Raw genomic sequence first — 13,592 nt, 5'->3', positions numbered from 1 at the left:
ACTGAACATAAGCTTTTGTATTAAATAAGTTTTAACTGAATTGAATATTTGCATTTTCCAAATTAATATATTAATGGGTGAATTGTTGCTGCATATTATTATTTTTTTCCTCTTAACTCATGTAGAGTTTGTGCTTATAATGCGTCTGATGAAAATGATGTTGATTGGGCTCATTTATCGAAAGGCTGGTCAAGGTAAGTGTACCTTTTAAAATAAGAATTTAAAAAAAAAAAAAAGCTTATATCTTTCTTTCACTGGTTTTAATATTTGGTCTCTTTTCTTCTTAAGTGTGAGGTCACCTCAGTGGCTGAGAGGTAAATGGTGGAATCTCAAAAGACATGTGCCAAATGCAAATAGTATTACTTTTCAAGGTAGGAAATGTAGTGCAAATATTGCAAACTTTTGTTGTTAAGTTTTTTCTTCTTAAAAGTGTAAATGGTGTAAGCATAATATTTTAAAGTTTATAAGTATATTTCTTTAAGATGAGACTACTTAAAAGAATTAAGAATTATTCATCTAATAGCATAAAAAGATTTGCAAAATGAAAATTTCAGTGAAAGTTCTTATACATATTCTTCAATTACACAGGTCAGCAGTAGCAACAAAAAAGTTTTGTACCTGGATTTTTTTAATACATTGATTGTTGTGCTGAATCTCACACAAGATAACCCATATGGCCCCATGGGTGACCCCCACAACAATCAATATATTAATTTTATCTATATTTGCTGTGCTAGTTTCAAATACAGGAGCAGATTTTTCTTTCAGCTCTAATTTTTGAGATACAGATATCCAAATTATGAAATATTTTACTGTGCTACTCACTGCGGAAGGATTAAGTTTCTGTGTTGAATTGATTCCTTCTCTTCCAGTTTTCTTCTCTCATATAAGCAGTTTTGTATTTTGTCAATCTATTAAAGGTTTTCTGATAAAGATGAGTCTTCCTGAATGTTTTCCCATTGTTTGTCATCTCTCTCTCTCTCTCTTTTTTTTTTTTTTTTTTTTGGCAGAATTTTGTATGTGCTTTTGCATAGTGTCAGCAAATATAGATTAATAATCAGTGTTCACAGTTTTCAAAATAAAGAAATGATATGGGAATTCTGAATAAAGGAAGAAAAGGAGCTATAACTTTATTAATCAAGATTAAATTTCATGAACATCAATAAGTCATTTGTGCAAAATTAAAACTGATTAACTTTCTCCCTTGTCTGCAAGAGAATTGTATGTAATTTTCTTGCTTCTTGTGTCTGTGAGATAGAAAAGCATAATAATACTATTGGATAAGAAAAGAATGACCGACCGATTTTCACTTTTATGAGATGTTTTTGTTGAATTTTGTGGTGTCGAATATTATTGCAAATATTTATTTTAATCTTTTTTTATGTGTGTATATTTTATGTATGCCCCCCCCTCCTCCAAGTATGGGAAACATTATATATATGGATCTTTTGTGAAATTATGGATCATCAAAGTATTTAACAGACATTTTTGCAAATATTTTCTTTCAACATTTTATAAAATTCTGTGCATCTTTAAAATCCTCCCCCATATTAAACAAAATGCTTCTAAATTAAATTAATTTAAAAGTTGATGCAATTTTGCTGTTATATATTGACTTATTTAACAGGCATCCTCTTGTTGCTAATATCTTTCAGCTGTTTTTGCATTCTGTGTTTTAATTTATTTATTTCCTATAAATGGGAACTATTGTTCAGTTTTGCTTTGGGTACTAATAAACATTATCAATATGCAGAGCCAGTCTTCTCTATAAAGGGGACTGGGTGCAAAAAACTATTTTGGTCTCTAAATTTTTGTAAAATTAAAAAAATAATAATAATAATAAAAAAGTACAAGCATGAACATATATTACTATTTCAAGTTTATTTGATGCATGATTTTATTTTTGCTATTAATTTTTTCAGAAAAATTAATTTTTTCATATTACAATTCTTTTTTTCAATTTCCTTTAGCAAGTGCATTTAAGCCTTCTGTACACAATGCTTGATTGAAAACTATTCTTTATTAATTTTTAATTTGCTGAAAGAGTGATCGGCACTTTATCCAATGATTGAAATAATTAATTTAGAAAAGTATGAATTAATTTGAAATGCTGTAAAATCTTATCTTTTATTTGTGCAATAATGGTATCAATTATATTGTTAAAAAATAGCGTGTAAATTCCTCAATCGGCTTTTTTAATTTTAGCTTGCTATTTCGGAATATAATCTTTTTATTTTTCAGAAAAATGTTCTAAAATATTCAAATTACACACTATCACTTTCACTTCATCTAAAAATGTATTAAATTTTGGACTTCAGTTTTAATTTTATTAAATAAAATTAAGTCAATCAAGAATAATTGCTTTCGAATGACATAACTTATTGATATTGATAAATTTAGACAATATTGCAGACCACATTATTAAAAAATAAATGACACTTTTGGTATTGAATCCCACATACTTTTTTAGCTTTAGGAGCATCTATAAATTCTTTTAGGACATTACAGATTTCTTCAAACTGTGTATACACTGTTTTTACTGAATCTGTTATGACTTCCCAATGAGTGTCACATAATGGTTTAAGAGTAATGATTTTGTAGAATTTCTCCGCTTTTTGTAGTTGCAGAAAATAAGCAATATAAACATTGCAATAACCAAAAAATTACAATATTCGTTATAGGAAGTGGCATCACAAATTAATAAATTGAAAGAATGGAATTGGGAAGGTATATAAATTATATTAGGGTTCAGAGCAATTATTCTAGATTGTATATCTTATATTTTCCTTTCATTTTGTTACCATTGTCGTATGCCTATCTTCTATTTAATAATATCTACATCTAGCTCACTTGATCTTTTGAATAAAGTTTTTGCTAGTCCTTCTCCAATCGCATCAGTTATTTCTATAAACCCTGTAAATGACTCATTTATAGTTAATCGTTTCTTCAAAATTTATTTACCGAATAATGACTAAAATTTGTTCCTTATGGGAAATATCAAGAGTAAATTTTGATACTATAGTACGTGGATGCTTTTATACTGTCTTTAATTTTATTAATTCATTTTGTAATGCAGAAATAATTTATTCTTGTGATCTATGTGTTAAACGATGTACAATTTTATTTTTTGGATTTTTTATTCTGTTTATATGATCTATAGTCACGGAATCATATTTACTTAATAATTCGATTAAATTAAAAAAAAAATTCATTGTCAGTGCTTCCTTTTATTTCTTATGTTCCTCGAAGTGGAAGATTATTACATGCTAAAATAAGAATCAATCACATTCTTTGAAATAATTAAGTCTTCCCGTTTCTTTATTTATAGTAACTTGATTTGTTTTATCAATAGTGGAACATAAATTTAGTCATTTTAGTAATTCTTTCCAGACAATAAACGAATTAAAGTGGCCAATAGAACGCTCATGATCTTGAATTACATTTTACAGCTATCTACAGTTATTATAAATCGTGTAGATTGTTTATTTCTACATCTTTTCGAAAATAGTATGTAATAAAAGCAAAATACCGAGTCTTGCGTTTTTGAATACATTAATCAGCTGCGAAGCTGGGTTTACCATCTGGCATTTTTAAAAAAAAGGAAAGTAGTAGTAGGAAATGATCTACAGGATTCTTCGCAAAACATTTTTTTTAATGTTATGCAGGTCCGGTTTTAACACAACATTCTAAACTTATTCGTTATAATAGTACTTGGCCATTAATATGGATCACTTAATTCACTTGTTACCGGCATTTTCATCGTTATTTTCTGATTTGATCATATTCGTATAAATACGCAGTTCTTCGACGAATATCAGTTTCTGCATTTCCTTTACAAGATAGTGTAGTTTGTGCGGATATTTTTTTCTGCAGTTGAATAGTAACTTCTGAAGTCGAAGAAGCAATTTCAATGCCAGAAAAACTTCGCAGACAAGAAAACATATCTACTTTTGACTTCTTGAAGTTTAGTGTTTCTTCTTCTTCTTCTTTTTTTTTTCCTGCTAATTTTCTTTTTTGATGCCCAGAAGCAGGGCCAGCCATCTGGGGCGGATGTTATGCACCGGGGCGCCGCGATGGAGGAGCCCTAACATGATCAAGATCTGAAATGTTCTGTACGGTAATAGTGGGATAGAAAGAAGAGCGGAAGAAATTTAATTGGAACAATCGAGGGGTTTTGAAATATGGGTTTAGTGCAGGTGTGCCGCATATTATAAACATAAAGTTCGGTTATTGACCTCACCTACTAGGTTAAATTGCATAGATTACTTTGATAATTTATACTATAAAATGTTTAATATTCTTAAATCTAATCATGTGCATGCCAAGGAAGTATCTCTCTGAATGTCAAGATTCGGTTTCAAAACAATTCGGTTTTCACGCACAAACTACACAATCTTGCAATAAAAATGTAGAAACTGCGAAAACCGTTGAAGAACCCTATATTTACACACGTCTGATTAATCAGAAAATAACGACGGAAATGACAACTGTGATTAAGTGCATATAAGTGATTTAGATTTATGAGCAAGCATTATAACTGATAAGTTTAAAATGTTTTATGTTAAGTAACCAAGTATTACAGTATCCAAATGGATTCTACTTCTGATATGTCCCATAGAAAACAATTTTTATTAGGTATGTAAATTTTGAAAAAAAAAAAAAAAAAAAGAATAAATATAGATGATTTATTTATAAGATTTATTGAAGTAACTGATGTGACTGGAGAAGGATTAGCCAAAGCTGTATTGGAAATATTAAGTAAGTTTGATTTAGATATTATGGATTGTAATGGACAACAGCAGCAACATGAAAGAGAAATACAAAGGTGTACAATAGAGAATGATTGCTCTCAACCCTCATTCAATTGATGTGCCTTGCCCAGGACTCTATTTTAATTTATTATTTTACGATGCCGCTTCTAGCAGTATTTATTATAATTTTTTTTGGATATTGCAACATTTAGATTGCTTATTTCTTGGCATCTACAAAAGCATTTGAACATTACTCTTAATCCATTATGCGACACTCATTGGAAAGCCAAAACAGTTTCGGTTAAAGTTGTGTCTACACAGTTTGAACAAACCTGTAATGCCCTAGAAGAATTTATTGATGCAATTAACAATAATACAGTCGTATCCGAAGTTAAAAATTTATTGGAATCAATACAGGAAATGCTATTTATGTAGGACTCAGAAATCACTACTATTTTAGAATTACGCACATTTAATTACATTTAGGACGGACAATTATATTAATATAAAGGAAATGAACATTAATCAGATTTCGTCGAATACGTCGCAGGATTAATTCACATGTTAATATCGCAGTCATTGCATGGCAATATTCGTCGTTTCGTCAACTGCATTCATCGTCTCGCAGCTCTCGTCCAGACCTACGTCGCGTCTTTCGTTCAGAGAGCCGTCTGATCTTACACGTCTTTATTTTCGTTCAGACTCGTCTCGTCTGTACTCCCTCTAACAAGCATCAACACTTGTGGGCCAGCAGATGGCGCTCGTCATCAGGCGTTCGTCACTACATTTATTTTATGTTTAATAGTATGGTTTACAATGTTATCCAAAATTAGCACTATCAATAAACTATTTCGAGTAAAAACAATTTTTCGCATTTGGGCTTTTAATTTAGTCAAGAAAATTAAAACTGAAATCGAAAATGTAAGAACAAGATTTAACTCCTTTTTAGACGTAGCAAAAGCGATAACGTAATTTGAATCTTTCATTACATTTTTCTGAAAAAAGGAATTCGAAAAAGATAAAAATTGTATTTCGAAACAGCAAAAGATGAAATTATAGAAAACCCGGTTTTGGAACTTAGATGTTACTTTTTTAACTCTGTGACTGATACTGTTATTGTACAGGGGAAGATAGATGTTAAAATATTTCAAATTAATCACTGATATAAAAACTAGAAAAACATGAATTGAAAAAAATTTCCAGAAACTTTGTAACGTTTTATAATATTGATGTAGATGAAAACCTAATCCGAATAATTGTTTTGCTACGGGATTTGATTTTGAATGGCAACGATGTAAATAACGCTCAACAAATATTTCAGTATATACCTAATGCGAGTTCGCAAATTGTACAGTCTATGGCAAAGGATACCGACGTGCTCTGATTGGTTTAAGCCTTGGCATCTTTTTGGCAATGTGTTGCACTCATAATAGTGTAGTTTTCACTTATTTGGCTCAAACTTTTACCTTTCATTAGTTTTATGGAAGATACGAGTGAATATCAACACGATCTAATTTTTATTAATATAATTGTTTTCTCTAAATGTTACTGGTAATACTACTAATACTAATTATTATTAATAATAATAAATATTACTAATAATACTAGTAATACAAGTAACCAATGTTGTTTATGCACAGAAGTATAAAAACTATATGAAAGTAATTACTCAACATATGATGCAGCAATTAAATAATTCTTATTTTTCGATGATTTTTGGGCCTTTAATTGGTAATTTATGCAGTCATGCAACTTGTCGCTGAACGTTTGTTACTTTCCCATCAACTACATATGGGGAGGTGATTACTTAATGCCCAAAACGTAGAAATTTGTAAGCTTTAACGCAATATGTGATTTCGTTGCTAATTTTTTTAGTTATATCAAAATAATATTAAGAAGAAACGCACATAAAAATATTTTTTAATAAATTGTAACTTTTATATTTCCTGAATTTAGGTTTCAGGATTTGATCTTTTCTGCTGTATATGTGTTTCAGATTAATGTTACATGTAAACCGTAAAAAATAGGGGGGGATAAATTCACATATTTTATTTATTTTTATAAAAATATATTTCGGTATGGCATCTTTTTTTCAAAACATTGCCAAAAAGATGCCAAGGGTTAAACCAATCAGAGCACGTCGGAATCCTTTGACATAGACTTAGTCTGTACAATTTGCGAACTCGCTATACATACTAATTGATAATTATAATGATTTATTTCTAAACGTATTAACTGTGCTAAAATTTTTCTTTACATCGCCAGTTACTAGAATAAATGTTTAGCGCTCTTACAGCAAATTAAAATTAATAAAGAATCGTTTGCAGTCAAGCATGCGTGTAAAATGCTTAAATGCACTTGCTATAATACCAAGCATCGAAAATGAAATTGTAAAAAATTGTAATTTTCGTGAAGTAATTAATAACAAAAACAAAATCGCGCATTAAATAAACATGAAATAGTAATATATGTTCGTATTCGCATTTTTTTTTTTTTTTCAAAAAAATTTATTGCCTCAAATGGTTTTTTGCGCCCGAGTCCCTTCATAGAAAAGGCCGGTTCTGTCCAGAAAGATATGTTCTTGCCATGTACATGATTAGATCTAGCATTATGAAATATTTTATAGTATGAATTTTCAAACACTATATGCATTCTTACTTAATAGGCGAGGTAAATAACGGTAAATTATTGCCTTAGGTTTGTATTATGTTGCATATTTGCATCAGACAATAATATATATTTCGAAACTCGACAATTTTTAAAGTTGAATTTCTTCTTCGCTTCTTTCCATTCCGCTATTATAGTTCAGAATATTATTTTAGTTCTTGATCATTTTGGGGCCCTTCAATCTCAGGGCATCCGCCGCAGGCCCTGGAAGGTCGGCCCTGTCAATATGAGATATCTTCTTAAAGGAAATAAAATATTTCATTTTTAAGCACTCTGCATGTAATTCCGTACTATATCTTTCGTGAGTATATGTGTGACAGTCTGTGCTAAGTGGTTAATAGCCTATCTTGGTAGACACACATCAATTAATGATATATATTTGCAAGAGAATATTGAAACATTTTCAAAAAATGAAGCTTGTCTGAAACTTAATAAAAATATCTTTCTGGACATTAAATTTTGTTTATTCTACATTGGTTTTAGCTAAAAAGAATAGAACTATTTTCCACATACTATTAATAGCACTTGTGCAACAGATAAGGGGGAAAAAACAAAGATCATTTTAAAGATTTTAAATATATCCAAAAAAGTGAAAGAATTTTTTTTTATTATAAAAAATTTAGGATGTTAGAGAAAATTAGAAAAGAAAGAAAAGCTGCCACTCAGATGATTGATTCTATATTTGGAATAGTTTGTTATTTTTAAATGTTTGCCTCAAATTTTCTCTCTCTCTCCCTCTCTCTTTTTTTTAATAAAATCTGATCATTGAGCTTTTGAATATAAGTTAATTATTTCTTCTAACTCTAATCTGCAAGAAATATTTAATTTTACTGGAACTATGTCTGTTTTCTAGTGGTGGTGTTTTTTTTTTTTTTTTTTTTTTTTTTTTTGTCTGTCACTTATATTTTTTAATAATATTCAGAAATAAATTTTTATAACACATTCAGAAATTTTGAAATATGATTTTTCTTAATTTTTAAGCAATTTAAAATTACATAAATTTTCCAATAAAATTCATTTTTTATAGTTCTTTAGACATATGTAACAAATTCACTCTTTGATTTATTTGTTTACAGAAATTTGTGATTACTTATATCAGCATTTCATTTTGAAATGTAAAGTTAAAGAAGAAGTAGCCACTCAATCAGATTCTTTAGCCAATTCATTAGAGTTGCAAGCCATTATAAACCGTCCTAAGCAAGCCATTTTACAGTCTGTAACTCTTCCTGCTACTCCTCCTCCTCCTATTGTTGTTACAGCTTCAACTCAAGGTAATTGTATCATTTTGTATTTTTATTTTTAGACTTGTTTAGTGGAAAATTGTTCTTGTATTATTTGAAACTAAGTACTTTTGTCTTTATAACTTGAAAATGAATTTTCTTAAAAAAAAAAAAAAAAAACATTTAATGACATGTTTTCCATATATGTTGATAGAACAGCAGAACTGGTCATGTTCTATCTTTTATTACATATGCTTAATATTCTGTAAATCAAAAAGCTACTGGATTCAGCTCTTTCTCCTTTATTCATATAAGAAAGGTCAAGACTCAACCATCAGATACTAGTAATAAAATTTGCTTTTTATATAGATATTGTTAGTTAGCTATCAAAATCTTTCATCTATCTGGCTATTTAATCTTAACATTAAACATGTTTTTGTGCTATCGTGATATCCTGCATTTTAAAAAGTATTGTCAATTTACTATACATACAGTTTCCTGTATGGAATAAAAGTACGATGAAATTTTAAACATGTTTGTTCATATATTAATACCAAATTTTAAGTAAGTGTGTTTATTATTACTGAGGGGTTAAGGAAGGCTTTAGAAGAGATTTCATGTGGATTCAAAGTGGAAATTGATCATTTTGCACTATTCCTAGAGGAATAGTTATTTCCAGAATTTAATTCAGAATTAAGCTTTAGATCAAAAATATGGAGAGAGAAAGCTTGTCCAAGTACAGTGAATTTAAGATATTTGACTTGTAGAGGTTTGAATCAGAAATCCGTCTACTTCCATGCCTAAGCATTAGGATGTCTTCCCTTCTCTAATAATGATTGCAAGTAATTTTGTATCAGAATTTATGCACATAGTACAAGCAACAGCTGCATGAACAACTTGCAGATGGCTCCAGGCTCCTTCGTATTTATAACAATAGTTTTGAAAAATTATTCAGAGCCGAAATTCTCTATGATGGAGCGCAGGTGCAAGAAGCCATTTGGGGCCCTAATTTTTTGTAAAGTAAAAAAAAAAAAAAAAAATACAAACATGAACATATATTATTGATGCATGCTTATCTAATGTGTTATTTTGTTTTTGTTATTAATTGCTATGGGAAAATTTAAAAAAAATTGCAATTTCTTTTTTGATGCTTAGTATAGCAAGTGCATTTAAGCAATATGCTTACATGCTTGACCGAAGACAATTTTTTATTAATTTTAATATGTTGATACAGCACTCAGTATTTGTTATAGTAACTGGCAAAGTAAAGAAAAGTTTTAACACAGTTAATGCATTTAGAAATAAATAATTATAATTATTAATAAGCATATATTGCAATACATGTTGTGTTAGGTACATTGCTTTCATTCAAAATCAAATCCCATAGCAAAACAATTCTTTCCATTAGGTTTTCCTCTACTTCGTTACTATAAAATGTTACAAAGTTTTTGAAGCATTTTTGTAATTTTTTTCATTATTGATTTATTTGAGATACTTTTAAATCTATTTTCTATCTGTATAATAGCAGTATCAATTACAGTGCTAACATCTATCCTCTACCGGGTTTTTTCTAACTTCATCTTCAGCTATTTCGGAATATAATCTTTTTCAAATTAATTTTTCAAGAAAATGTTCTGAAATATTTAAATTCCAGGCTGTCTCTTTTGTTTCGTCTAAAACTGTGTTAAATTTTGGATTTCAGTTTTAATTTTATGCACCAAATTAAATTCAATCAATCAAGAACAATTGTTTTTGTTTGAAACAGTTTAATCTATTTTGGCTTCACAACGAGTGTCATATACTATTTTAAGAGTAATATTTAAATGATTTTGTAAAACTTCCCATACTTTTGTAGATGCAGAAAATAAGCAATATAAAAGTTGCAATATATATATATATATATATAATACAATATATACTGCTGGAAGTCGCATCACAAATTAATAAATTAAAGGAGTGTGATAGGCAAGGCACATAAATTGCAAGCGGGTTTAGAGAAAGTATTCTAGACTGTACACCTATATATTTCTCTCTCATGTTTTTACCGCTGTCATATGCTTGCTCTTTACAATTCATAATATTTAAATCAAGTTCACTTAATCTTTAAATAGAATTTTTGCTAGTCCCTCACCAGTCAGATCTGTTACTTCAATAAATCCTATAAATGACTCGTTTATAGTTAACCTTTTCTCTTCAAAGTTTACATATCTAATAATGATTGAAGTTTGTTTCTTATGGGAAATATCAGGAGCACAATCCATTTGGATACTATAGTACATGGCTGCTTTTATATCGTGTTTAATTTTGTTAACAATTCATTTCCTAACGCATTAGTAATTTATTCTTGTAATCTATGTGCTAAATGATGCACAATTATATTTTTAGAATTTATTATTTTGTTTATATGATCCATTAGCACAGGATCGTATTTAATTAATAATTCGATTAAACTTAAAAAATTTCTGTTATTAGACTTACTTATTAATTCATGGGTTCCTCGAAGTGGAAGAATATTACACGCTAAAAATAAAATCACATCTACTATTTTTTGAAATAGTAATTTGAGTCATGGTATTTCATTACTTATATTAACTTGATTTCTTTTATCAATAGTCAAACATAAATTTAGTCATTTTAATGATTCAGAGTCCCTTAAACGGTCTTCCGGCAAAGGTGCAGCTTTAATCTCGGGATGTTTAGCCTCAAATCTTTTATAGGTGATACAAGATTTTAGGACCCTGCGAATTTTTTTTGCAACTTCTAATCAACCAATAATGTTCTCTCAAACTTGACATTAAAGTCTGAATTCCACAATGAGATAGAGTTTTTTGGTTATGCATAATCATTTTACGAACTGCCATATGATCAGGAGGTAGAAGGATAGGATATTTGAAATTTTCAAAATCCTTCCTCATTAAGAGCTGTGCCTTGATTCTAATGAGAACCTTTGGGATCAACAAACGAGCGAAGGTTTCGAAGTCTTTCTTCACTGACTGTTTTAAATGAGGTCTTTTGTATAATTTTCCAAATTATGGTTTCAGCTTCTGCCACTTCTTGAAAGATGAAATATTGGTTAAGTAATCAAATTCTTCATTCTTTGTAACTGCCAAAGTAACTATAGTCATCTTCTTCTCCGAATTTATGATTTCTTTATCGACCATAGCTTCACTAACTGGGCCAATGCTTCTCATCTTGCTTCAGCCAAGATGGGCCATTATGCCAGTGTTGACTTAAAAGAGTGACCACAGAACATCCCATTGAAAGTAAGTCGGCTGGATTGAATGTTCCAGGAATATTATTCCACTCACTTTTTGAACTATAGTTTCTTATTTCTCTAACACGGTTCAGGACAAAAACTCCCCAAACTTCTTCATTTTTAATCCAATGTAAAGCATTCATTGAGTCTGTCCAATAAAATGTAGTTACATCTTCCATGTGTAAATCTTGTTTGATTGTTGTCATGAGGCGTATTCCTATATTACACGCGAGCAATTCCAGTCTGGAAACTGTTACAGATTTTAATGGAGCTACTCGGGATCGTGACTGTACAAGTTGACAGGAAACCCCCTCTTCATTTTCGCTTCTCAAATATATGCAGGTTGCATATGCTAATTGAGAGACGTCACAGGAAACGTGGAATGATAGATTGTTTCTTTCTTTAAGATTGATTACCAGTCTTCTAGGGATTGTTAAATTACCAACATAAGTTAAATATTTTTTCAGTTTCAAAACTTTTTTGGCAAATTCATCAGATAGTTCAGCATCCCAAGACAATTTAGCTCTCCAACAGTCTTATATCAATATTCCAAGAGGGTCAAACAGTTGATTTGCTGATGACAATATTGATCTTTTAGTTAACGGAATTGCATCAAAAACATCTTATTTATAAGCACGTCTTAATGTGCCATCTTCTGGGTTCCATTCAAGTCCCAACACTGAGACATTTTCTTCATGCGCAGGGTATTCTTCGCCAGTTCGTTGGAAGGTGGATTTGTCCTCATTAAATCTGTATCCTCTCAAATCAAATTTAGCACTCATCATTATTTCCTTTGAGTGTTCAATAAAGGCTTCTACTTTTTCTATGGTATCTAAACTTGTGACACTATTGTCAACATACATAGAAGTCTTCAGTTTTTTCGCTACCCCTTGAAGATGTTCAGGAACATGATCTAGATGGTACGAAATAGTCGCGCCAAGGAGGAACGGACTTGCGTTTATTCCAAATACCACACGTTTATGGCGATAAATCTTCAATTTGTCATGATCTCCGTTTTTAAACCATAAAAATCTTAGATAGTCTCTGTCTTTATCATTAATACTTATCTGGAGGAATGCTTTCTTGATATCAGCGATTGTGACAAACGCTCCAAGTCGGAATCTATTCAAAATGCTCGAAATCAGTTCCACTAAATTAGGTCCTTTTTCAAGAAGCTGTTCAGAGATAATTCATTCTTCAGTTTTGCTGAAGCATCAAAGACCGGTCGAATCTTTGTTGTTGAATTCTCTTTAATCACGTCCTAATGAGGTAAGTATGTGCAAAGAAGATCATCTAATCTTGTAATATCCACAGGTTCTATTATTTTTTCTTTCAGCCATTTGAGGAAGACATCTTCATAGCTCTCTAGCAGATTCTTTGCTTGAAGAATCTTAATTGTTCCCTTGAGTCTTCTTTCCGCAATCATTCTATTATTGGCAGGTGGTTAAATCCCTTCCAACCAGGGAAGAGACACTTCACACCGACCATCAGGAAGTCTTTTCAGTGTTTTCGAGAAATGCTACATGGAAGTTTTTTCCTTCTCCATCTTTGATTGTTTCTCAGCTAGATCTTTGATTCCTATTATATCAAGATTCCATAAATCTGTTTCAGAAATTCCTCCTGCCAGCATTGAAGTAACAATCAGACCTGTGTTTTCATCTCCTTTTTCTCTTCTTGTACGACACATGACCGTCCATC

The 13,592-nt window shown here is 30.2% G+C and overlaps 1 protein-coding gene across 2 annotated transcripts in view; it reads left to right on the top strand.

Annotated features, from left to right (window-relative positions):
* LOC129965922 (cyclin-D-binding Myb-like transcription factor 1) overlaps positions 1 to 13,592 on the top strand; it is a 56,364-nt gene that overhangs the window by 34,450 nt on the left and 8,322 nt on the right. For both annotated transcript variants that reach the window (XM_056080208.1, XM_056080209.1), the window contains 3 exons: positions 126 to 194; positions 289 to 371; positions 8,495 to 8,689. In XM_056080208.1, coding sequence (XP_055936183.1) covers positions 126 to 194; positions 289 to 371; positions 8,495 to 8,689 — 347 coding nt within the window. The remainder of the gene's footprint in view (positions 1 to 125; positions 195 to 288; positions 372 to 8,494; positions 8,690 to 13,592) is intronic.

This window comes from Argiope bruennichi, chromosome 4 (genome assembly GCF_947563725.1).
Source record: "Argiope bruennichi chromosome 4, qqArgBrue1.1, whole genome shotgun sequence".
In the NCBI taxonomy this organism is placed as follows: Eukaryota; Metazoa; Arthropoda; class Arachnida; order Araneae; family Araneidae; genus Argiope; species Argiope bruennichi.
The sequence above is the reverse complement of the archived record's forward strand: the minus strand, read 5'-3'. Positions and strand labels throughout refer to the sequence as shown.